The sequence below is a fragment of the Macaca fascicularis genome, chromosome 14, assembly GCF_037993035.2.
Source record: "Macaca fascicularis isolate 582-1 chromosome 14, T2T-MFA8v1.1".
NCBI classification, from domain to species: domain Eukaryota; kingdom Metazoa; phylum Chordata; class Mammalia; order Primates; family Cercopithecidae; genus Macaca; species Macaca fascicularis.
The window spans coordinates 1,094,471-1,120,319 of NC_088388.1; the positions used below are offsets into that span (position 1 = coordinate 1,094,471).

Here is a 25,849-nt window from a genome sequence, read left to right on the forward strand (position 1 = left end):
GATTGATTAGGCTTATTAATTTTCTCCTCCTTTTGAAGCATCTGTAAAATTGGGTATTTTTTTGGTTTGTTTTCGTGTGGCATTTCTTTATCTGTTACAGAAGGAGACTTGATTTCCTCATGATCACTTTCGAGGGAAATGAGATCTTCCTCCGTATCTTGCGGAGGCTTTGCAAGGTTAGAACGGGAGCTCACCTTTAAAATATGCTCTGTCTGAGCGACCGCAGCCATGACTTGCGGATCGGCCTCCTTCTTATCTATTAAATCTCTAATGAGGTTCCAATAAGAGAAAACGGTCACAGGAATTTTTTCTGGCCCAAAAGTATTATAATAGTCCTGAAGACAATCCCCTACTCTACGCCATATTTTGATATCAATAGTTCCTTCCTGTGGGAACCAAGGGCAAGTATCTTTTACAAAATCAAAAAATTTAAACAAGTCATTACCTTTAACCTTTACTCCTCGTATCTTTAAAGCCTCTTTTAATTGTCCTACATATATTTGATGTTGACTTAATTCTTGTCCCATTTCGGACACGTCACTTACCTTCGATTCTGACGCGGCAGGTTCCCGCGGTGATCGGTTTAATTCCTTTTGTCTTTGTTAGCGGTCGACCGTCCTTTGGCGTCCTCTTCCTCACGGAGTCCCTCGTTTCCAGGTCCCTGTTCGGGCGCCACGTATCCCGGCCCGCAGGATAGTCGAAGCAGGCCCTGGAGGAGGGGGTGGGAATTTGGGGAACAAGAGATATGAGAAATGGAGACAAGACAGTGCTCTGATCAAGTCTCGTTTAATGGCAGTAATGCAGTGCCTTATATACACTTGGAGGGAAAGGGGTTGGGCCAAGGCGAAAATGATCTCATAGTGGAGGCGTGGCCAGATAGGTATTGGTTTCTCTGGTCAAACGTCATGTTGCACCTGCGCTGTCAGGTAGTAATTTTCACAGGCGCGGGAAAAATGGGTGAAGAAGAAGCAGGAAGAGCGCCATCTTTAACGAGGTATTAGTACAGGGGAAAAAAGGCAAAGATAGGGAGAAGGTGTGGGGTGGAAATGAATATAGCTCAGGCGTTTTTAATCGTCAGTTATTATTCGCTATGGCCGGGGCGTGCAGCTCTGGACATTCACTCACTCACTCATCCACTCAGTCATTCACTCACTCACTCATCCACTCACTCATCCACCCACTCACTCACTCACTCATCCACTCACTCATCCACTCACTCATCCACTCACTCATTCACTCACTCACTCGTCCACTCACTCTCATCCACTCACTCACTCATACACTCATTCACTCATCCACTCACTCACTCACTCATCCACTCATGCATACACTCACTCACTCATCCACTCATTCACTCATCCACTCACTCATCCACTCACTCATCCACTCACTCACTCATTCACTCACTCATTCACTCACTCATCCACTCATTCACTCACTCACTCATCCACTCACTGATCCACTCACTCATCCACTCACTCATTCACTCACTCACTCATCCACTCACTGATCCACTCACTCATCCACTCACTCACACATCCACTCACTCACCCACTCACTCATTCACTCACTTATTCACTCACTCATCCTCTCACTTACTTATTCCTTCATTCATCCCTTCACTCACTCATTCATTAACCACGTTTATGGTGTTTTTCTTGCACCTCCAGCCCTACACTAGGCACAGGGGCTAAATTTCGGGGGTTTGTTGTCCCCCTGGCCTCAGGGGCCAAATGGAAGTTAGGCCAAGGCTGAGCTGATGCGCTGTGTCTGAGGCAAATTGGGCATGGCTGGACCTGTTGGGTCACAGAGATGAAGGACCTGGTCCTCCCAACAACCCCTGCTTTGCACGGTGGTTCTGCTGCATGACATGCCAAGCGGTTCTGCTGAGGGGGTGGGATGCCTGTGAGGACTCAGGGAGGGGTCCTGGAGGCAGGAAGACCCGGGACGGGAGGACCCTGGCTGCTGGATGTGTGGCCTGCAGGGCATGGGGGGCCACCAGGTGTGGGCTGGGGTCTCTGATGTCCTGATGTCCCCCTTCCCCACAGAACTGCATGTTCGACACCTGCAACTGTGAGCGGAGCGAGGACTGCCTGTGCGCCGTGCTGTCCTCCTATGTGCATGCCTGTGCCGCCAAGGGTGTGCAGCTCAGTGGCTGGAGGAACGGCGTCTGCAGTGAGTGCCCGCCAAGCCCAGCCCTTTTCCCACACTGGGTGGCCGCGGATGTTGGGGTGCCCTCGGGTCTTGGGATGCCCCCGGTGTGCACAGGTGCTCTAAGGGCCCCCGTCCTCTGTGCTGGGCTCGAGGGCAAGGAGCGCCCAGGTCAGTGTGGCTTTGGACCCGGCCGAGGAGGGGAGGGGAGGGTAGCTGAGAGGGCTGGGCTCCCTCGCTGCTGGCTGCCCACCACTGGGCTTTGTGTCCTGAGAATTCCCTCTTCCTGGCATCCTGCAGCAAAGCCCATGACCACTTGCCCCAAGTCGATGGCCTACCACTACCATGTCAGCACCTGCCAGCCCACCTGCCGCTCTCTGAGTGAGGGGGACATCACCTGCAGTGTTGGCTTTATCCCCGTGGATGGCTGCATCTGTCCCGAGGGCACCTTCCTGGACAACATGGGCAAGTGTGTGCAGGCCAGCAACTGTCCCTGCTATCACAGGGGCTCCGTGATCCCCAATGGGGAGTCGGTGCACGACAGTGGGGCTGTCTGGTAAGAGCTCCAGCTGTGGACTGGGGGTCCCTGGCACCTGCTGGCCCAGGGTGAGGCTCTGACCACCGTCTCCTCACAGCACCTGCACGCATGGGAAGCTGAGCTGCATTGGAGGCCAAGCCCCCACCCCAGGTGAGTGCCAGAAAGGAGGCACTGGGGACCCCAGCCTCATCATCTCCATAAGAAATCCTGAAAAATAGCTTCAGGGTTAGTCCCACCACAAGTCAACGGGGCTGGTGGTTGTCGATCAGCTGCTCGGCGTCAGGCATGGTTTGTGCCCTCTGGGCAGCAAGGGGGAAGAAAGGAGGGTGTGGGCGCACACATGACACACCCACTCACGCCCACTCATGCACATGCTCACACATCCACTCATGCACACGCACTCACACCCACTCATGCACACACACCCACTCATGCACACACACACTCATGCACATGTTCACACACCCAATCATGCACACCCCCTCACACCCTCATGCACATGCACACCCACTTATGCAACACTCACACACCCACTCACACACACACTCGCACCCACTCATGTACACACCCACTTATGCACATGCACTCACACCCACTTATGCACACACACCCATTCATGCACACATACGCACACACTCACACACCCACTCATGCACACACACCCACTCATGCACACGCACCCACTCATGCACACACACCCACTCATGCACACGCACCCACTCATGCACACGCACTCACAGCCACTTATACAATGCTCACACACCCACTCATGGACACGCTTACCCACTCATGCATATGCACTCACACCCACTCATGCACACACACTCATGCACACACACCCACTCATGCACACGCACCCACTCATGAATACGCACTCACTCATGAATATGCACTCACACCCACTCATGCATCCGCACCCACTCATGCACACGCACCCACTCATGAATACGCACTCACACCCACTCATGCACACTCACACTCACTCATGCACATGCACTCACACCCTCTCATGCACGCACTCACCCACTCGTGCACACACCCACTCATGGACACACATTCATGCACACACACTCATACTCATGCACATGCTGTCACACCCACTCATGCACACTCACACACTCATGCACACCCACCCACTCATGCACACGCACCCACTCATGCACACACACCCACTCATGAATACGCAGTCACCCCCACTCATGCACACACACACCCTCTCATGCATGCACTCACACCCACTCATGCACACACCCATTTATGCACACACACTCATGCACATGCTGTCACACCCACTCATGCATACGCACTCATACCCACTCATGCACACACACCCACTCATGCACACATACCCACTTATGCAATGCTCACACACCCACTCATGGACACGCTCACACACCCACCCATGGACACGCTCACACACCCACTCTTGCATACGCACTCACACCCACTCATGCACACACTCACACCCACTCATGCACACGCACTTACACCCACTCACGCACGCGCACCCACTCATGGACAAGCACTCACACCCACTTATGCAGTGCTCACACACCCACTCATGGACATGCTCACCCACTCATGTATACACACACCCACTCATGCACACACACCCACTCATGCACACGCACTTACTCCCACTCATGCACACACACCCACTCATGGACAAGCACTCACACCCACTCATGCACACGCACACGGCACAGACACGTCCTCCCTGAACACATAGTTGAGGCACTGCAGCAGCCTGTGGCTGGCCCCTGACGGCCCTTCCCTCCCCAGTGTGTGCTGCGCCCATGGTGTTCTTCGACTGCCGCAATGCCACGCCCGGGGACACGGGGGCCGGCTGTCAGAAGAGCTGCCACACCCTGGACATGACCTGTGTAAGCCCCTGAGGACTCCCCGATGACAGACCCTCCATCCGCCGCTGCCTGCTAAGGGTGCCTGCTCCCAGGGTGGGCAGTGGTGAGCCTCTGATACATGAGGCCATGGGCTGCCCCACGTCCCAGAGGACCCTGACCCATGGGCTCCCAGACTCTCTGGTCCTGTGGCCCCTCCACTGTAGCACGGGTGAGCTGTCCCTGGGAGGACCTGGCAGGTCCCGTGCCCTGCCCCATCACTCAGCGGCGTCTGCTGGCCCTGCAGTACAGCCCCCAGTGTGTGCCTGGCTGCGTGTGCCCCGATGGGCTGGTGGCAGACGGCGAGGGCAACTGCATCACTGTGGAGGACTGCCCCTGCGTGCACAACGAGGCCAGCTACCGGGCCGGCCAGACCATCCGGGTTGGCTGCAATACCTGGTATGCGGGGGGCTCAAAGCCCATGGGGCGTGTCAGGTTCAGGGTACCAGAGGCCCTCCTTAGAGACAGGCGAGCCCCCAGCACAGGGATCCCGGGAAAACGCAGGGCACAGACTCAGGGCTGGATGCTCCCAGCAGCCCCAGGCAGGGAGGCCCAGTGGGCGCGTGTCTGTGGTGCTAGGTCCCCCTGGGGGTAGGAAGGCTGCACCCAGCCAGGCAGGCACCCTGTGGGTGCTCTAGCCTGACCCCCAGATGTCCCCCAGCACTTGTGACAGCAGGATGTGGCGGTGTACAGATGACCCCTGCCTGGCCACCTGTGCTGTGTACGGGGATGGCCACTACCTCACCTTCGACGGGCAGAGCTACAGCTTCAACGGAGACTGCGAGTACATGCTGGTGCAGGTGAGCCGGCGCGTTTGGGGTCTTCACGGCGGTCCCCGCGACCCGCAGCTGCTCACTGCCTGTCTGCAGTTGCCCCAGGATGCACACAGGTTGTCTCCGCCCCATCCTCCTTGCGGAAAGGAGGGCGGGGCCGGCCTGGTCCTTGATGGCCTCTGTTTCCCCAGAACCACTGTGGCGGGAAAGGCAGCGTGCAGGACTCCTTCCGTGTTGTCACTGAGAACGTCCCCTGCGGCACCACGGGGACCACCTGCTCCAAGGCCATCAAGATCTTCCTGGGGGTGAGTGAGGCCGGGCGGTTGCATGCCCTCCGGGAGGCTCCCCTGGCAGCGCCTGGCCAGGTGGGCTGGGGTTCTCGCTGGGGGCCCTGAGCGACCCCTTGCCGTGCAGGGCTCCGAGCTGAAGCTGAGCCACGGGAAGGTGGAGGTGACTGGGACGAACGAGAGCCAGGAGGTGCCATACACCATCCGGCAGATGGGCATCTACCTGGTGGTGGACACCGACATCGGCCTGGTTCTGCTGTGGGACAAGAAGACCAGCATCTTCATCAACCTCAGCCCCGAGTTCAAGGTGAGACTCTACGCCCCTCATCCAGGCCAGGGCCAGCTGGAAACCCGGAGGTGGAAACCCGGAGGTGGGAACCCGGAGGTGGGAACCCGAAGGTGGGGTGCATGGAACAGGTGGGCAGAGACGAGAGGCACAGAGACACAGAAACACAGAGATGGAAAGGGGGTGGGAAGTGGGGGGGACGGAGCCTTGGCAAGGGCAGCAGGTCAGGAGATTCCTTGGCTGGGTGTCCGTGTTCTGAGGCCAGAGCAAAGGCCCGCACCCTGGCGAATTTGCCCGCAGCCTGGACACTGGAAGTCCAGCAGGGCATCCACTGGGCCGAGTTCTTTCAGAAGGCTCTGGGGGGCTCCTTTTGGCCCCTTGCATCTGCTGGGGACCCCAGCACTCCTCGACTGTGGCCACACCGCTCGGATCACCGCCCCTGTCTTCATGCGGCCTCCTCCCTGTGACTGGGTCTAAGTTTTGCTTTTATAAGGACACCAGGCATTGGATTCAGGACCCAGTCATTACCTCAACCTGCAAGATCCCATCTCCCAGTGAGGTGCCATGCACAGGCACCGGGATCAGGACTTAGGCAGGTCCTTCGAGGCCACATCAGCTCCTTTTTCTCCAGGAGGGGCTTGTGTCTGGCCCCGGCCCTCAGTGCTCAGCTGCACTGCCCGGGGCCTCCCCAGGTGTAGCTGGAGGTGGGAAAGGGGAAGCAGTGCCTGTGGTCGCTGTCAGCCGCCTGGGTGGGAGGAGGCGGCCGAGGGGCAGGGGGGCCCTGGGTGGGAGGAGGCGGCCGAGGGGCAGGGGGGCCCTGGGTGGGAGGAGGCGGCCGAGGGGCAGGGGGGCCCTGGGTGGGAGGAGGCGGCCGAGGGGCAGGGGGGCCCTGGGTTGGAGGAGGCGGCCGAGGGGCAGGGGGGCCCTGGGTGGGAGGAGGCGGCCGAGGGGCAGGGGGGCCCTGGGTGGGAGGAGGCGGCCGAGGGGCAGGGGGGCCCTGGCCTTCTGGGTTTGCTGCACCCACCTCCACCTCTCCCGGCGCCTCTGCAGAGCAGGGTCTGCGGCCTGTGCGGGAACTTCGACGACATTGCCGCCAACGACTTTGCCACACGGAGCCAGTCTGTGGTGGGGGACGTGCTGGAGTTCGGGAACAGCTGGAAGCTCTCCCCATCCTGCCCGGATGCCCTGGTGGCCAAGGACCCCTGCACGGCCAACCCCTTCCGCAAGTCCTGGGCCCAGAGGCAGTGCAGCATCCTCCACGGCCCCACCTTCGCCGCCTGCCACGCACACGTATGCTGGCTGGGGGGCGTTTCTCAGGGCCCAAGGGGGTCATGGAGACCCAAGGAGGCCCCAGAAGGGCGAAGGGAATGGGGGCTGGGGGACAGCTGCCAACCAAGGGTGTGGGCTGCTGGGGCTGACGCTGGCGCTGGCGTCCAAGGGTGTGGACTCCCCTAGAGGGGCTGGGCGTCCAGCTCTGACACCTGTCAGCTGTGGTTTCGGGGCCCTGGGGGGTGTTAACCCCGAGGGCTGCCAAGGAAGCCCCGGGCCCTGTGGATATCCAGATGGGCCCAGCTGGCCACTTGGGGATGGACATTCGCCCTCCCTGAGCTCCACTGGAACTCGGTCCCGGTCAATATGTCAGTGTGGGCCCGGTCCCCAAGAGCCTGCGGGGTGGGTCGGGGGGTCCCTGGAACCTGAAGCCCTGTCTCCCTCAGGTGGAGCCAGCCAGGTACTACGAGGCCTGTGTGAACGACGCATGTGCCTGCGACTCAGGGGGTGACTGCGAGTGTTTCTGCACGGCTGTGGCCGCCTACGCCCAGGCCTGCCATGAAGCGGGCCTGTGTGTGTCCTGGCGGACCCCGAGCATCTGCCGTGAGTGCGAACGGGCGCCCGGGGCAGAACAGGAAGTGCCAGCAGGGTGTGCCCCACCACCCTCACCACTGATGGGTGGGGAGCCGGGGAAGGTTTCCAAAGAAACAGTAACACCTGGGTCCAGAGAGGAGGGCGTGGCTGACGAGGGGTCGCTGGTGTGATTGAACATTCAGAGGGACAGCATGGCTGACGAGGGGTCGCTGGTGTGGTAGAACGTTCTGGGCAGAGGGGTCAGCAGAGCTGCCCAGCTCTAGCCCACACGGAGCCTTGCCAGGAACAGGCACCGCTGGAGCTGTTCTGGCTGGAGACCCCCACTCTGCTGGCAGCCTCCGTGGCACCCTGATAACTGGGGGGTGCCGATCTGGCCCCCTCTCCCCGTCCCCATCTTGCGATGGCTGAGAGGCGCAGGGGAGGGAAGCGGCTTTAGAGCAGCCCCGGGGTGCGGGGCCTCCCCGAGTGAGCACCTGGGGCCCCACCGAGCCCTTCCTTCCTCCCTGCAGCTCTGTTCTGTGACTACTACAACCCGGAAGGCCAGTGCGAGTGGCACTACCAGCCCTGCGGGGCGCCCTGCCTGCGGACCTGCCGGAACCCGCGCGGAGACTGCCTGCAGGACGTCCGGGGCCTGGAAGGTGGGCTGGGGCTGGCTGGGAGGTGCTGGCCTGCGCTCCGCCGCCCGTGGCCTTCTCCTGGTCCCTTCTCCTGGTCCCTCGAGGAGCCTCTGTGGCCCCAGCTTCCAGCACATTCCGGTGCTGTCAGCGAGGCCCACTGCTTGGGGGCTGGGCGGAGCCCTCCAGGGCGAGGCGCCTGATGCTGGGTCTGGTTGTGACTCTGGCCTCTCTGGCCCACAGGCTGCTACCCCAAGTGCCCACCAGAGGCTCCCATCTTTGATGAGGACAAGATGCAGTGTGTGGCCACCTGCCCAACCCCACCTCCGCCACCACCGTGCCACGTCCACGGGAAGTCCTACCGGCCAGGCGCAGTGGTGCCCTCAGACAAGAACTGCCACTCCTGGTGAGTCCTTTGGCAGGAGGAATGGGGAGCCTGCAGCACGCAGGGGGATGTGGCCACGGCCTGGGCTCTGGGTGCGGCTGGGGGCAGCAGGGCTGGGGACTCTCCCGTTACTGGAGTTGAAGCTGTGGGTCCCATCCTGGCCCAGGCGACTGTGACATAAGCTTCTCAGGGGCCAGCACCCCCGTGTCCTGAGTCCCAGAGGCAGGGCTGGGTGTAGGGCTCCTTTGGGCAGAAAACCAGCACAGCCTCTGGGGAGCAGGCTCGAGGGGCTCAGGGGGCGGCAGCGGGAAGCTGGGCCAAGATGGAGCCCCAGGGTCCCCACGGGAAGGACGCCCGTTAAAATCACCCCTGGGGAGTAATGGCTCCACTCTAGCACCCACCTCCCCTGGCCCCTGACTGGAGGGGCCCCACAAGGGAGGGACCTTGGGCTGACCCTGGAGGGACAACTGCTGGGGCCCGGGTGGGGCTGGCCTCCCTGTGCCCCAGTCCGGGGGTGCAGTGCGGTGCCCAGGGAACTCTACCCCTGTTGGAGCTGCTCCCTGCCCGCCCTTGGTAGCATGGGATGCCCGTGGAAGGCACGCAGCCGCCCCCATGCACCAGCCTGCCCTTTTTCCTTGTCTCCAGCCTCTGCACTGAGCGCGGCGTGGAGTGTACCTACGAAGCTGAGGGTGAGCGGCCGGCAGCCCCTGGGGCTGGGATCCGGGGGTCTCTGCCTGCGCCCAGCCTCTGACGGGCCCGGCCCCTCTGTTCCCACAGCCTGTGTCTGCACCTACGACGGACAGCGCTTCCACCCAGGGGACGTCATCTACCACACGACGGACGGCACGGGTGGCTGCATCTCTGCCCGCTGTGGGGCCAACGGCACCATTGAGAGGAGGGTCTACCCCTGCAGCCCCACCACCCCCGTCCCCCCAACCACCTTCTCCTTCTCCACGCCCCCACTCGGTAAGGCAAATGCGGCTGAGGAGCCCCAGGGTGAGCCCCTCCCACTGCCCGGCACAGCTGCCCTTGCTGGACGCTGAGGTCACAGCAGCTCTGGGCATGGGCGGCAGCCCCTGAGGATCAGGAAGGGACGGAGGAGCAGGGTATTGGGCTTAGGGATGACCTGCTGTTTTCCCGCCAGCCATCTGCAGTGGGGAGGGCCCAGCCTCCAAGTCACCCCGGCAGGCCTGGCGTCCAAGTCCTGCCCTCAGCAGCCCCCGGGCCTGGCCTCATGGGAGTGTCGGGGGTCTGGAAGCCCAGCCTGGCCCTGGGGATGCACGGCTATCACTTGCCTCACACTGCTCAGGGTTCAGGTACCCCTGTGTCCTCGCTCTCTCCTGGGGGATGTCTCAGGGCCCCAAGGCATCAACTGAGCTTCTCTGAGAGTAGAAAGCTCTGGAACTCTGGTGTTCTGGGGCACAGATGTGTGGACGCCGCTCAGGGCATGGCCTGGGAGCCACTTCCCTAAAACTCAGTCAGTTGGCCTGGCTCTTCAGCAGCTGTGCCACTCATGTGGGTTCTGAGCAGGGACCGTGGGTGGGGACAGGCAGACAGGCCTGCTGGTGCAGCCTCGGATCGCTGACAGGGCCGCAGGGAGGGGTGGGGGCAGCCCCAAGTGCCAGCCCCTCGTGCTCAGCTGCCTTATCTTCTGCCCACAGTCGTGAGCTCCACGCACGCCTCCAGCCCTGTCCCGAGCAGCGCGCACACAGGCCCTCCAAGCAGCGCCTGGCCCACCACAGCAGGCACTTCTCCCAGGACGAGGCCGCCCACAGCCTCTGCCTCGCTGCCGCCGGTCTGTGGGGAAGAGTGCCTGTGGTCACCTTGGATGGACGTTAGCCGCCCTGGACAGGGCATGGACAGCGGTGACTTTGACACGCTGAAGAACCTCCGCGCCCATGGGTACCTGGTGTGCGAATCACCCAGGTCGGTGGAGTGCCGAGCCGAGGACGCCCCCCGAGTGCCGCTCCGAGCCCTGGGGCAGCGTGTGCAGTGCAGCCCGGACATGGGGCTGACCTGTCGTAACAGGGAGCAGGCATCGGGGCTCTGCTACAACTACCAGATCAGGGTCCTGTGTTGCACGCCCCTAGCCTGCTCCACCTCTAGCAGTTCAACCCAGACCACTCCTCCAACAACCTCCAAGACCACTGAAACCTGGGCCTCAGCCTCCTCAGTCCCCAGCAGCACACCTGGCCCCGTGTCTCTCTCTACATCCAGGACAACACCTGCCCCAGGTACCGCTACATCTGTCAAAAGAACTTTCTCAACTACCAGCCCTCCGCCAGTGCCAGCAACATCAACATCGTCCGTGTCGACCACGGCCCCGGGGACCTCTGTGGTCTCCAGCAAGCCCAGCCACACCGAGTCCATCACACCCTCCTGTGTACACGAGCTTTGCACCTGGACCGAGTGGATCGACGGCAGCTACCCTGATCCCGGAATAAATGGCGGAGATTTTGACACTTTTCAAAATTTGAGAGACGAAGGGTACAAATTCTGTGAAAATCCTCGAAGCGTGGAGTGCCGGGCAGTGGGCTTCCCCAACACGCCGCTGGCAGACCTGGGGCAGGACGTCATCTGTAGCCGCACGGAGGGGCTGATTTGCCTGAACAAGAATCAGCTCCCACCCATCTGCTACAACTACGAGATCCGCATCCAGTGTTGCAAGACGGTGAACAAGTGCAGAGACGGCACCGGAACGCTGAAGACCATCACAACGACACGGCCGACTCCACACCCAGCTGGAGCTCAGACCCAGACCACCTTCACCACACACGTGCCCTCGGCCTCCACGGAGCAACCCACAGCCACCTCCAGGGGCGGGTCCACAGCAACCAGCGTCACACAGGACACCCACAACAGATCGGTCACCAGAGATTGTCATCCCCAGTGCACCTGGACCAAGTGGTTCGACGTGGACTTCCCGTCCCCTGGACCCCACGGCGGAGATGAGGAAACCTACAACAACATCATCAGAAGTGGGGAAAAAATCTGCCGCCAACCTGAGGAGATCACCAGGCTCCAGTGCCGAGCTGCGAGCCACCCGGAGGTGAGCATCGAACACCTGGGCCAGGTGGTGCAGTGCAGCCGCGAAGAGGGCCTGGTGTGCCGGAACCAAGACCAGCAGGGACCCTTCAAGATGTGCCTCAACTACGAGGTGCGCGTGCTCTGCTGTGAGACCCCCAAAGGCTGCCCTGTGATGTCCACACCTGTCACAGCTCCTAGCACCCCAAGTGGGAGAGCCACCAGTCCAACTCAGAGCACCTCCTCTTGGCAGAAACCCAGGACAACCACTTTGGTGACAATTAGCACAACCTCCACTCCACAGACCAGTACAATCTCTACCCCTACAACCAGCATGACCTCTGCTTCTACACCCAGAACAACCTCTGCTCTGACAACCAGCACAACCTCAGCTCCTACAACTAGCACATCCTCGGCTCCTACAACCAGCACAACTTCTGCCCCTACAACCAACACAACCTCTGCTCCTACACCCAGAACAACCTCTGCTCCGACAAAAAGCACAACCTGCACTCGAAAGACCAGCACAACCTCTGCCCCTACAACCAGCAAGACCTCTGCCTCTACAACCAGCACGACCTCTGCTCCTATACCCAGAGCAATCTCTGCTCCTACAAAAAGTACAACCTACACTCGGAAGACCAGCACAACCTCTACCCCTAAAACCAGCACGACCTCTGCTCCTACACCCAGAACATCTGCTCCTACAAAAAGCACAACCTGCACTCGAAAGACCAGCACAACCTCTACCCCTAAAACCAGCACGACCTCTGCTCCTACAACCAGCATGACCTCTGCTCATACACCCAGAACATCTGCTCCTACAAAAAGCACCAAGTGCATTCGAAAGACCAGAACAACCTCTGCCCCTATAACCAGCACAACTTCTGCTCCTACAACCAGCACGACCTCTGCTCCTCCACCCACAACAACCTCTGCTCCTACAAAAAGCACAACTTTCACTCGACAGACTACAACAACCTCTGCTCCTACAACTAGCACAACCTCTGCCCCTACAACCAGCACAATCTCAACTCCTATAACCAGCACAACTTCTGCCTCTACAACCAGCACAACCATTGGTCCTGGAAATACTCCCACCCCTGTTCTTACCACCAGCACAATCTCTGCTCCTACAACCAGCACCAGCTCTGTTCCTACAGGCAGCACAACCTCTGGTCCTGCAACTATTCCCAGCCCTGTTCCCACCACCAGCACAACTACTGCTCCTACAACCAGAACAACCTCTGCCCTTACAAGCAGCACAACTTCTGGTCCTGAAACTGCTCCCAGCCCTGTTCCTACTACCAGCACAACCTCTGCTTCTACAACCAGCACAACCTCTGGTCCTGGAACTACTCCCAGCCCAGTTCCAACCACCAGCACAACCTCTGCTCCTACAACCAGCACCAGCTCTGCTCCTACAACCAGCACCAGTTCTGCTCCTACAACCAGCACAACCTCTAGTCCTGGAACTACTCTCAGCCCTGTTCCCACAATCAGCACAACCTCTGCTCCTACAACCAGAACAACCTCTGCCCCTACAAGCAGCACAACCTCTGCCGCTACAACCAGCATAGCCTCTGGTCCTGAGACTACTGCCAGCCCTGTTCCTACCACCAGCACAACCTCTGCTCCTACAACCAGCACAACCTCTAGTCCTGGAACTACTCTCAGCCCTGTTCTCACCACCAGCATAACCTCTGGTCCTACAACCAGAAAAACCTCTGCTTCTACAACCAGCACAACCTCTGGTGCTGGAACTCCTTCCAGCCCTGTTCCTACCACCAGCACAACCTCTGCTCCTACAACCAGCACCAGCTCTGCTCCTAGAAGCAGCACAACCTCTGGTCCTGCAACTATTCCCAGCCCTGTTCCCACCATCAGCACAACTACTGCTCCTACAACCAGAACAACCTCTGCCCTTACAAGCAGCACAACCTCTGCCGCTATAACCAGCACAACCTCTGGTCCTGAAACTGCTCCCAGCCCTATTCCTACAACCAGCACAACCTCTGCTTCTACAACCAGCACAACCTCTGGTCCTGAAACTACTCACAGCCCTATTCCTACCACCAGCACAACCTCTACTTCTACAACCAGCACAACCTCTAGTCCTGGAACTACTCCCAGCCCTGTTCCCACCACCAGCACCACCAGCTCTGCTCCTACAACCAGCACCAGTTCTGCTCCTACAACCACAACCTCTAGTCCTGGAACTACTCCAAGCCCTGTTCCCACCAACAGCACAAACTCTGCTCCTACAACCAGAAAAACCTCTGCTTCTACAATTAGCACAACCTCTGCTGCTACAACCAGCACAACCTCTGGTCCTGAGACTACTCCCAGCCCTGTTCCTACCACCAGCACAACCTCTGCTCCTACAACCAGCAAAACCTCTGCTTCTACAACCAGCACAACCTCTAGTCCTGGAACTACTCCCAGCCCAGTTCCTACCACCAGCAAAACCTCTGCTCCTACAACCAGCACCAGCTCTGCTCCTACGACCAGCACCAGTTCTGCTCCTACAACCAGCACAACCTCTAGTCCTGGAAGTTCTCCCAGCCCTGTTCCCATCACCAGCACAACTTCTGCTCCTACAACCAGCACAACCTCTGCCCATACAAGCAGCACCACCTCTGCCACTATAACCAGCACAACCTCTGGTCCTGAGACTACTCCCAGCCCTGTTCCTACCACCAGCACAACCTCTGCTTCTACTACCAGCACAACCTCTGGTCCTGAGACTACTCCCAGCCCTCTTCCTACCACCAGCACAACCTCTGCTCCTCCAACCAGCACCAGTTCTGCTCCTACAACCAGCACAACCTCTATTCCTGGAACTACTCCCAGCCCTGTTCCCACCATCAGCACAACCTCTGCTCCTACAACCAGAACAACCTCTGCCCCTACAAGCAGCACAACCTCTGCCACTACAATCAGCACAACCTCTGGTCCTGAGACTACTCCCAGCCCTGTTCCTACCACCAGCACAACCTCTGCTCCTACAACCAGCACAACCTCTAGTCCTGGAAGTACTCCCAGCCCTGTTCCCACCATCAGCACAACCTCTGCTCCTACAACCAGAAAAACCTCTGCTTCTACAACCAGCACAACCTCTGGTCCTGGAACTCCTCCCAGCCCTGTTCCTACCACCAGCACAACCTCTGCTCCTACAACCAGCACAACCTCTAGTCCTGGAACTACTCCCAGCCCTGTTCCCACCACCACCACCACCAGCTCTCTTCCTACAATCAGCACCACCAGCTCTGCTCCTACAACCAGCACCAGTTCTGCTCCTACAACCAGCACAACCTCTAGTCCTGGAACTACTCCCAGCCCTGTTCCCACCACCAGCATAACCTCTGTGCCTACAACCAGAACAACCTCTACCCCTACAAGCAGCACAACCTCTGCCGCTATAACCAGCACAACCTCTGGTCCTGAAACTACTCCCAGCCCTGTTCCTACCACCAGCACAACCTCTGCTTCTACAACCAGTACAACCTCTGCCCCTACAAGCAGCATAATCTCTGCTCCTACAACCAGGACAACCTCTAGTCCTGGAACTACTCCCAGCCCAGTTCCTACCACCAGCAAAACCTCTGCTCCTACAACCAGCACCAGCTCTGCTCCTACAACCAGCACCAGTTCTGCTCCTACAACCAGCACAACCTCTATTCCTGGAACTACTGCCAGCCCTGTTCCCACCATCAGCACAACCTCTGCTCCTACAACCAGAACAACCTCTGCCCCTACAAGCAGCACAACCTCTGCCACTACAACCAGCACAACCTCTGGTCCTGAGACTACTCCCAGCCCTGTTCCTACCACCAGCACAACCTCTGCTCCTACAACCAGCACAACCTCTAGTCCTGGAACTACTCCCAGGCCTGTTCCCACCACCAGCACAACCTCTGCTCCTACAACTAGCAAAACCTCTGCTTCTACAACCAGCACAACCTCTGGTCCTGGAACTACTCCCAGCCCTGTTCTTACCACCAGCACAACTTTTGCTCCTACAACCAGCACCACCAGCTCTGCTCCTACAACCACCACCAGTTCTGCTCCTACAACCAGCACAACCTCTAGTCCTGGAACTACTCCCAGCCCTGTTCCCACCACCAGCATAACCTCTGTCCCTACAACCAGAACAACCTCTACCCCTACAAGCAGCACAACCTCTGCCGCTATAACCAGCACAACCTCTGGTCCTGAAACTACTCCCAGCCCTGTTCCTACCACCAGCACAACCTCTGCTTCTACAACCAGCACAACCTCTGGTCCTGGAACTACTCCCAGCCCTGTTCCTACCACCAGCACCATCAGCTCTGCTCCTACAACCAGCACCACCAGCTCTGCTCCTACAACCAGCACCAGTTCTGCTCCTACAACCAGCACAACCTCTAGTCCTGGCACTATTCCCAGCCCTGTTCCCACCACCAGCGCAACCTCTGCTCCTACAACCAGAACAACCTCTGCTTCTACAACTAGCACAACCTCTGGTGCTGGAACTACTCCCAGCCCTGTTCCTACCACCAGTGCAACCTCTGCCCCTACAAGCAGCACAACCCCCGGTCCTGGAACTACTCCCAGCCCTGTTCCCACCACCAGCACAACTTCTGCTCCTACAACCAGAACAACTTCTGCCCCTACAAGCAGCACAACCTCTGTCGCTATAACCAGCACAACCTCGGGTCCTGAAACTACTCCCAGCCCTGTTCCTACCTCCAGCACAACCTCTGCTCCTACAACCAGCACCACCAGCTCTGCTCCTACAACCAGCACTAGTTCTGCTCCTACAACCAGCACAACCTCTAGTCCTGGAACTACTCCCAGCCTTGTTCCCACCACCAGCACAACTTCTGCTCCTACAACCAGAACAACCTCTGCCCCTACAAATAGCACAACATCTGCCGCTACAACCAGCACAACCTCTGGTCCTGAAACTACTCCCAGCCCTGTTCTTACCACCAGCACAACCTCTGCTTCTACAACTAGCACAACCTCGGGTCCCGGAAATACTTCCAGCCCAGTTCCTACCACCAGAACAACCTCTGCTCCTAGAACCAGCACCAGCTCTCCTCCTACAACTAGCACCAGTTCTGCTCCTACAACCAGCAGAACCTCTATTCCTAGAAGTACTCCCAGCCCTGTTCCCACCACCAGCACAACCTCTGCTCCTACAAGCAGAGCAACCTCTGCCCCTACAAGCAGCACAACATCTACTGCTACAACCAGCACAACCTCTGGTCCTGAAACGACTCCCAGCCCTGTTCCTACCTTCAGCAAAACCTCTGCTTCTACAACCAGCACAACCTCTGGTCCTGGAACTACTCCCAGCCCAGTTCCTACCACCAGCACAACCTCTGCTCCTACAACCAGCACCAGCTCTGCTCCTACGACCAGCACAACCTCCAGTCCTGGAACTATTCCCAGCCCTGTTCCCACCACCAGCACAATCTCTGCTCCTACAACCAGCACCAGCTCTGCTCCTATGACCAGCACAACCTCCAGTCCTGGAACTATTCCCAGCCCTGTTCCCACCACCAGCACGACCTCTGCTCCTACTACCAGCACAACCCCTGCTTCTACAACCAGCACAACCTCTGGTCCTGGAACTACCCCAAGCCCTGTTCCTACCACCAACAAAACCTCTGCTCCTCCAACCAGCACAACCTCTGCTACTACAACCAGCACAATCTCTGCCCCTAGAGTCAGAACAATCTCACCTCGTACAACCAGTACAACTTCTGGTCCTGGAACTACCCAAAGCCCTGTTCCCACCACCAGCACAATCTCTGCCCCTACAACCAGAACAACCTCTGCCCCTACAAGCAGCACAACCTCAGCTGCTGCAACCAGCACAACCTCTGCTCCTGAAACTACTCCCAGCCCTGTTCCCACCACCAGCACAACCTCTGCTCCTACAACCAGCAAAACCTCTGCTTCTACAACCAGCAGAACCTTTGGTCCTGGAACTACTCCCAGCCCTGTGCCTACCACCAGCACAACCTCTGCTTCTACTACCAGCACATCCTCTGGTCCTGAAACTACTCCCAGCCCTCTTCCTACCACCAGCACAACTTCTGCTTCTGCCAGCAGCACAACCTCTGGTCCTGGAACGACTCCCAGCCCTGTTCCCACCACCAGCACAAACTCTGCTCCTACAACCAGCACAACCTCTGCCACTAAAACCAGCACAACCTCTGGTCCTGGAACGACTCCCAGCCCTGTTCCCACCACCAGCATGACCTCTGCTCCTACAACCAGCACAACCTCTGCTATTACAACTAGCCCAACCTCTTCCCCTACAAGCAGCACAAACTCCACTCCACAGACCAGCATAATCTCTGTTCCTACAACCAGCACAACTTCTGGTCCTGGAAGTACCCAAAGCTCTGTTTTCACCATTAGCACAACCTCTGCCCCTACAACCAGCACAACCTCTGCCCCTACAAGCAGCAAAACCTCTGCTGCTACAACCAGCACAACCTCTGGTCCTGAAACTACTCCCAGCCCTGTTCCTACTACCAGTACAACCTCTGCTTCTACAACCAGCACAACCTCTGGTCCTGGAACTACTCCCAGCCCAGTTCCTACCACCAGCACAACCTCTGCTCCTCCAACCAGCACAACCTCCAGTCCTGGAACTATTCCCAACCCTGTTCCCACCACCAGCACAACCTCTGCTCCTACCACCAGCACAACCTCTGCTCCTCCAACCAGCACAACCTCTGCTCCTCCAACCAGCACAATCTCTGCTACTACAACCAGCACAATCTCTGCCCCTAGAGTCAGAACAATCTCACCTCGTACAACCAGTACAACTTCTGGTCCTGGAACTACCCAAAGCCCTGTTCCCACCACCAGCACAATCTCTGCCCCTACAACCAGAACAACCTCTGCCCCTACAAGCAGCACAACCTCAGCCACTGCAACCAGCACAATCTCTGGTCCTGAAACTACTCCCAACCCTGTTCCTACCACCAGCACAACCTCTGCTCCTACAACCAGCAAAACCTCTGCTTCTACAACCAGCAGAACCTTTGGTCCTGGAACTACTCCCAGCCCTGTGCCTACCACCAGCACAACCTCTGCTTCTACTACCAGCACATCCTCTGGTCCTGAAACTACTCCCAGCCCTCTTCCTACCACCAGCACAACTTCTGCTTCTACCAGCAGCACAACCTCTGGTCCTGGAACGACTCCCAGCCCTGTTCCCACCACCAGCACAAACTCTGCTCCTACAACCAGCACAACCTCTGCCACTACAACCAGCACAACCTCTGGTCCTGGAACGACTCCCAGCCCTGTTCCCACCACCAGCACGACCTCTGTTCCTACAACCAGCACAACCTCTGCTATTACAACTAGCCCAACCTCTGCCCCTACAAGCAGCACAACCTCCACTCTACAGACCAGCATAACCTCTGTTCCTACAACCAGCACAACTTCTGGTCCTGGAAGTACCCAAAGCTCTGTTTTTACCATTAGCACAACTTCTGCCCCTACAACCAGCACAACCTCTGCCCCTACAAGCAGCAAAACCTCTGCTGCTACAACCAGCACAACCTCTGGTCCTGAAACTACTCCCAGCCCTGTTCCTACTACCAGTACAACCTCTGCTTCTACAACCAGCACAACCTCTGGTCCTGGAACTACTCCCAGCCCAGTTCTTACCACCAGCACAACCTCTGCTCCTCCAACCAGCACAACCTCTGCTCCTCCAACCAGCACAACCTCTGCTACTGCAACCAGCACAATCTCTGCCCCTAGAGTCAGAACAATCTCACCTCGTACAACCAGTACAACTTCTGGTCCTGGAACTACCCAAAGCCCTGTTCCCACCACCAGCACAATCTCTGCCCCTACAACCAGAACAACCTCTGCCCCTACAAGCAGCACAACCTCAGCTGCTGCAACCAGCACAACCTCTGCTCCTGAAACTACTCCCAGCCCTGTTCCTACTACCAGTACAACCTCTGCTTCTACAACCAGCACAACCTCTGGTCCTGGAACTACTCCCAACCCAGTTCTTACCACCAGCACAACCTCTGCTCCTCCAACCAGCACAACCTCTGCTCCTCCAACCAGCACAACCTCTGCTACTGCAACCAGCACAATCTCTGCCCCTAGAGTCAGAACAATCTCACCTCGTACAACCAGTACAACTTCTGGTCCTGGAACTACCCAAAGCCCTGTTCCCACCACCAGCACAATCTCTGCCCCTACAACCAGAATAACCTCTGCCCCTACAAGCAGCACAACCTCAGCCGCTGCAACCAGCACAATCTCTGGTCCTGAAACTACTCCCAACCCTGTTCCTACCACCAGCACAACCTCTGCTCCTACAACCAGCAAAACCTCTGCTTCTACAACCAGCAGAACCTTTGGTCCTGGAACTACTCCCAGCCCTGTGCCTACCACCAGCACAACCTCTGCTTCTACTACCAGCACATCCTCTGGTCCTGAAACTACTCCCAGCCCTCTTCCTACCACCAGCACAACTTCTGCTTCTACCAGCAGCACAACCTCTGGTCCTGGAACGACTCCCAGCCCTGTTCCCACCACCAGCACAAACTCTGCTCCTACAACCAGCACAACCTCTGCCACTAAAACCAGCACAACCTCTGGTCCTGGAACGACTCCCAGCCCTGTTCCCACCACCAGCACGACCTCTGTTCCTACAACCAGCACAACCTCTGCTATTACAACTAGCCCAACCTCTGCCCCTACAAGCAGCACAACCTCCACTCCACAGACCAGCATAACCTCTGTTCCTACAACCAGCAAAACTTCTGGTCCTGGAAGTACCCAAAGCTCTGTTTTTACCATTAGCACAACTTCTGCCCCTACAACCAGCACAACCTCTGCCCCTACAAGCAGCAAAACCTCAGCTGCTGCAACCAGCACAACCTCTGCTCCTGAAACTACTCCCAGCCCTGTTCCTACTACCAGTACAACCTCTGCTTCTACAACCAGCACAACCTCTGGTCCTGGAACTACTCCCAGCCCAGTTCTTACCACCAGCACAACCTCTGCTCCTCCAACCAGCACAACCTCTGCTCCTCCAACCAGCACAACCTCTGCTACTGCAACCAGCACAATCTCTGCCCCTAGAGTCAGAACAATCTCACCTCGTACAACCAGTACAACTTCTGGTCCTGGAACTACCCAAAGCCCTGTTCCCACCACCAGCACAATCTCTGCCCCTACAACCAGAACAACCTCTGCCCCTACAAGCAGCACAACCTCAGCTGCTGCAACCAGCACAACCTCTGCTCCTGAAACTACTCCCAGCCCTGTTCCTACTACCAGTACAACCTCTGCTTCTACAACCAGCACAACCTCTGGTCCTGGAACTACTCCCAACCCAGTTCTTACCACCAGCACAACCTCTGCTCCTCCAACCAGCACAACCTCTGCTCCTCCAACCAGCACAACCTCTGCTACTGCAACCAGCACAATCTCTGCCCCTAGAGTCAGAACAATCTCACCTCGTACAACCAGTACAACTTCTGGTCCTGGAACTACCCAAAGCCCTGTTCCCACCACCAGCACAATCTCTGCCCCTACAACCAGAACAACCTCTGCCCCTACAAGCAGCACAACCTCAGCTGCTGCAACCAGCACAACCTCTGCTCCTGAAACTACTCCCAGCCCTGTTCCCGCCACCAGCACAACCTCTGCTCCTACAACCAGCAAAACCTCTGCTTCTATAACCAGCAGAACCTTTGGTCCTGGAACTACTCCCAGCCCTGTGCCTACCACCAGCACAACCTCTGCTTCTACTACCAGCACATCCTCTGGTCCTGAAACTACTCCCAGCCCTCTTCCTACCACCAGCACAACTTCTGCTTCTACCAGCAGCACAACCTCTGGTCCTGGAACGACTCCCAGCCCTGTTCCCACCACCAGCACAAACTCTGCTCCTACAACCAGCACAACCTCTGCCACTAAAACCAGCACAACCTCTGGTCCTGGAACAACTCCCAGCCCTGTTCCCACCACCAGCACGACCTCTGCTCCTACAACCAGCACAACCTCTGCTATTACAACTAGCCCAACCTCTGCCCTTACAAGCAGCACAACCTCCACTCCACATACCAGCATAACCTCTGTTCCTACAACCAGCACAACTTCTGGTCCTGGAAGTACCCAAAGCTCTGTTTTCACCATTAGCACAACCTCTGCCCCTACAACCAGCACAACCTCTGCCCCTACAAGCAGCAAAACCTCTGCTGCTACAACCAGCACAACCTCTGGTCCTGAAACTACTCCCAGCCCTGTTCCTACTACCAGTACAACCTCTGCTTCTACAACCAGCACAACCTCTGGTCCTGGAACTACTCCCAGCCCTGTTCCTACCACCAGCACTATCTCTGCTCCTACAACCAGCACAACCTCAGCTCCTACAATGAGCACATCCTCAGCTCCTACAACCAGCACAACTTCTTCCCCTACAACCAGCACAACCTCCACTCCACAGACCAGCACATCCTCTGCCACTGCAAGCAGCACAACCTCTGCCCCTACAATCAGCACAACCTCTGCTCCTACAACCAGCAGAACCTTTACCCCTACAACCAGCACAACCTCTGTTCCTACAACCACCACTACCTCGGCTCCTACAACCACCACATCCTCAGCTCCTATAACCAGCACTACTTCTGCCCCTACAAGCAGCACAACCTCGGCTCCTACAAGCAGCACAACCTCCGCTCCTACAACCAGCACAACCTCTGCCCCTACAAGCAGCACTACTTCTGCCCCTACAAGCAGCACAACCTCGGCTCCTACAACCAGCACAACCTCCGCTCCTACAACCAGCACAACCTCTGCCCCTACAAGCAGCACTACTTCTGCCCCTACAAGCAGCACAACCTCGGCTCCTACAACCAGCACAACCTCTGCTCCTACAACCAGCACAACCTCTGCTCCTACAACCAGCACAACCTCTGCCCCTACAAGCAGCACCACCTCCACTGCACAGAGCAGCACAACCTCCGCTCCTATAATCAGCACAACCTCTGCTCTTACAACCAGCACAACCTCTGCTCCTACAACCAGCACACCCTCCAGTCCTGGAACTATTCCCAGCCCTGTTCCCACCACCAGCACAACCTCTGTTTCAAAGACCAGCACAAGCCATGTTTCTGTATCCAAGACAACCCACCCTCAACCAGTTACCAGTGACTGTCATCCCCAGTGCACCTGGACCAAGTGGTTCGACGTGGACTTCCCGTCCCCTGGACCCCACGGCGGAGATGAGGAAACCTACAACAACATCATCAGGAGTGGGGAAAAAATCTGCCGCCAACCTGAGGAGATCACCAGGCTCCAGTGCCGAGCCGCGAGCCACCCGGAGGTGAGCATCGAACACCTGGGCCAGGTGGTGCAGTGCAGCCGCGAAGAGGGCCTGGTGTGCCGGAACCAGGACCAGCAGGGACCCTTCAAGATGTGCCTCAACTACGAGGTGCGCGTGCTCTGCTGCGAGATCCCCAAAGGCTGCCCAGTGACTGCTGTGACCCCATATGGGACTTCTACCAATACCCTGTATCCTTCCCTGTCTACCTCCGTGGCATCCACCTCTGTGGCATCCAGCTCCGTGGCATCCAGCTCTGTGGCCTCCAGCTCTGTGGCTTACTCCACCCCAACCTGCTTCTGCAACGTAACTGGCCGGCTCTACCCCATGGGTTCGTGAGTGTTTCTGGTGCAATTGTTTCTGAGCTCACCCTGGTCAGTTTTTCATCCAGGAATGCCAAGCTGTGATGGAGATGAGAGGAGTCTCTGCTCTTTGTGGCACAGGCTCATTGTCACAGAGTGGCTGCTGGCATTCTCTGAAGTTTGTTCCCATTACACAGGTGGTAGATAGTGCCCCTCTGGCCCACAGAGGGGTTTGTGCCTCTTCTTTGAGCAGGGCTCCACTAAAGGCTATCGTGTCCCTTCCTCCTGTAGGATCCACCATATACCGCCACAGAGACCTTGCCGGCCACTGCTATTATGCCCTGTGCAGCCAGGACTGCCAAGTGGTCAGAGGAGTTGGCAGTGACTGTCCATCCACCACGCTGCCTCCTGCCCCAGCCACGTCCCCTTGGACATCCACCTCTGAGCCCGTCACTGAGCTGGGATGCCCAAATGCAGTTCCCCCCAGAAAGGTAACCCCCTGCTTCTCACCCTTCTGAAGGCTCAGGGGCCACTGCAGGGAACTTGAATGTCTTTGCAATTAGGCTTCAGCTGCAAGGTCTTGAGAAGGTCACTGGCCCTAGTGGAGGCAGCCTGGCCATCAGGAGAGGGCTGTGCTATAGCCCAGGGTCTCTGATCCCCCTGGACTTCCCAGACACGTGATTTCTAGGCACTGGGTGTGTGGGGCCCAAGGCTGAGGCTGTGCTGAGGCCAGCCAGGGCCAGAGCAGCGGGATGAGGCTGTGGCCGCGGCTGCACAGCCAGGAAGTGTGGCAGAGCCAGGGAGGAGCAACTCTCACACCAGAGACCCCTGCCCCGGGCCAGCTCGGTGTCTGGGGTGGGTGCTGAGGAAGGGGCGGGAAGGAGACTGGGGCACAGCCACCCTCCCCTGTCCCCACATGGGACTCTCGGGACTGTGACCTCAAGAACCAAGGGGTGCCCTGGAGAGCGGGAGAGGCCGGACCTGCAGCTCTCTGTGCTTCTGCAGAAAGGTGAGACCTGGGCCACGCCCAACTGCTCCGAGGCCACCTGTGAGGGCAACAACATCATCTCCCTGCGCCCGCGAACGTGCCCGAGGGTGGAGAAACCCACCTGTGCCAATGGCTACCCGGCCCTGAAGGTGGCCGACCAGGACGGCTGCTGCTATCACTACCAGTGCCAGTGTGAGTGGAGCACCAGGCGGGAGCCGGGGCAGCTGGGGCAGCCACTCCCTACCCAGGTGGAAAGGGGTGGGGCAGAGGAGGGGGCTTGGCTGAAGCAGAAAGGAATCAGGTGGGACAGCAGGAAGGATTTCCCATCATCGAGGTGGGGATGCACGGGGCCGAGCCTCCCCACTTAGGGGTGCGGAGTGAATCCCTGTGAGCCTCGGAGCAGCCTGGCTGGAGAAGGTGGAGGGGTCTGTCCCTGCCTTGCTCCAGCCTTGTCAAGCGTCCGCTGGATGGAGCTCTGTGCAGTCGCTGGTCACGTGTGTTCTGATGATGTGGAGGGTCTCGTGCGCCCTGTGAGGGGAGACGGTGGGGGGTCAGGGACAGATGTGACCTGTTGTGAGAAAACCCCGGGGCCATGGTGCCACCATCCCATAAGGCTGCCCCTGGGGCCTGGCAGGTGTGTGCAGCGGCTGGGGTGATCCCCACTACATCACCTTTGACGGCACCTACTACACCTTCCTGGACAACTGCACGTACGTGCTGGTGCAGCAGATCGTGCCCGTGTATGGCCACTTCCGCGTGCTGGTGGACAACGACTTCTGTGGCGCGGAGGATGGGCTTTCCTGCCCGAAGTCCATCATCCTGGAGTACCAGCAGGACCGCGTGGTGCTGACCCGCAAGTCAGTCCACGGGGCGATGACCAATGAGGTGGGGGTGCGCCCGGTGTGCTGGGTAGAGGGTGGGGGACGTGGCTTTCCTGGCTAGAGCCTGAGCAGTGGCTGACCGCCCGCCCGCCCGCCCGCCCACCTTCTATCTTCCCGTCGACTGCGCCCCGCGTCCAGATCATCTTCAACAACAAGGTAGTCAGCCCCGGCTTCCGGAAAAACGGCATCGTGGTCTCGCGCATCGGCATCAAGATGTACGCGACCATCCCGGCACTGGGCGTCCAGGTCATGTTCTCCGGCCTCATCTTCTCGGTGGAGGTGCCCTTCAGCAAGTTTGCCAACAACACCGAGGGCCAGTGCGGTGAGGCCACAGGGCTCCCAGGCATCGTCTGGCATTCACGGGGGCAGGGGGTACTGGGCAGGGGGCGAGGCCGCCACGTGCTGCGCGTGCTGGTGTCTCTGCTTTCTGGCTGCTCTGCCGAGCGCAGGCCACACGCATGAGGCCTACACCTGCCCGTACCTGCAGCTCC

General features: G+C 58.3%; 3 protein-coding genes across 3 annotated transcripts in view; all 3 read left to right on the forward strand.

The window, feature by feature from the left end:
- Positions 1–25,849, forward strand: part of MUC5AC (mucin 5AC, oligomeric mucus/gel-forming) — a 47,199-nt gene that overhangs the window by 14,920 nt on the left and 6,430 nt on the right. The window contains 21 exon segments of the mRNA XM_074012537.1: positions 2,049–2,175; positions 2,452–2,707; positions 2,787–2,839; positions 4,472–4,572; positions 4,835–4,986; positions 5,249–5,359; positions 5,361–5,387; positions 5,552–5,669; positions 5,775–5,954; positions 6,984–7,223; positions 7,649–7,805; positions 8,306–8,434; positions 8,654–8,816; positions 9,441–9,484; positions 9,573–9,761; positions 10,457–11,591; positions 22,923–23,518; positions 23,781–23,980; positions 24,495–24,669; positions 25,112–25,362; positions 25,497–25,680. Of these exon segments, the coding sequence (XP_073868638.1) occupies positions 2,049–2,175; positions 2,452–2,707; positions 2,787–2,839; positions 4,472–4,572; positions 4,835–4,986; positions 5,249–5,359; positions 5,361–5,387; positions 5,552–5,669; positions 5,775–5,954; positions 6,984–7,223; positions 7,649–7,805; positions 8,306–8,434; positions 8,654–8,816; positions 9,441–9,484; positions 9,573–9,761; positions 10,457–11,591; positions 22,923–23,518; positions 23,781–23,980; positions 24,495–24,669; positions 25,112–25,362; positions 25,497–25,680 (4,588 nt within the window).
- Positions 11,935–17,549, forward strand: LOC141408402 (uncharacterized). The gene is given in 11 exon segments (XM_074012594.1): positions 11,935–11,952; positions 12,225–12,439; positions 12,983–13,093; positions 13,190–13,285; positions 13,443–13,500; positions 14,595–14,941; positions 15,404–15,619; positions 16,140–16,251; positions 16,362–16,516; positions 16,959–17,013; positions 17,109–17,549. Coding segments are annotated over 11 exon segments (1,809 nt in total). The 3' UTR covers positions 17,535–17,549.
- On the forward strand, positions 18,070–22,840 carry LOC135966970 (uncharacterized). The gene is made up of 5 exons (XM_065527715.2): positions 18,070–18,174; positions 18,813–18,943; positions 21,837–22,494; positions 22,581–22,723; positions 22,816–22,840. Exons 1-5 carry the CDS (start codon positions 18,070–18,072, stop codon positions 22,838–22,840), a joined length of 1,062 nt encoding a protein of 353 aa, XP_065383787.2.

Coding starts and splice junctions, on each gene's coding strand:
- LOC135966970 (XM_065527715.2), top strand. CDS start 18,070: ATGACCTCTGCTCCTACAACCAGCACAACCTCTGCTATTACAACTAGC. Junction 18,175..18,812: donor CACAGACCAGCATAATCTCT/GTTCCTACAACC, acceptor TCCTACCACCAG/CACAACCTCTGCTCCTACAA. Junction 18,944..21,836: donor TACTACCAGCACATCCTCTG/GTCCTGAAACTA, acceptor TCCCACCACCAG/CACGACCTCTGCTCCTACAA.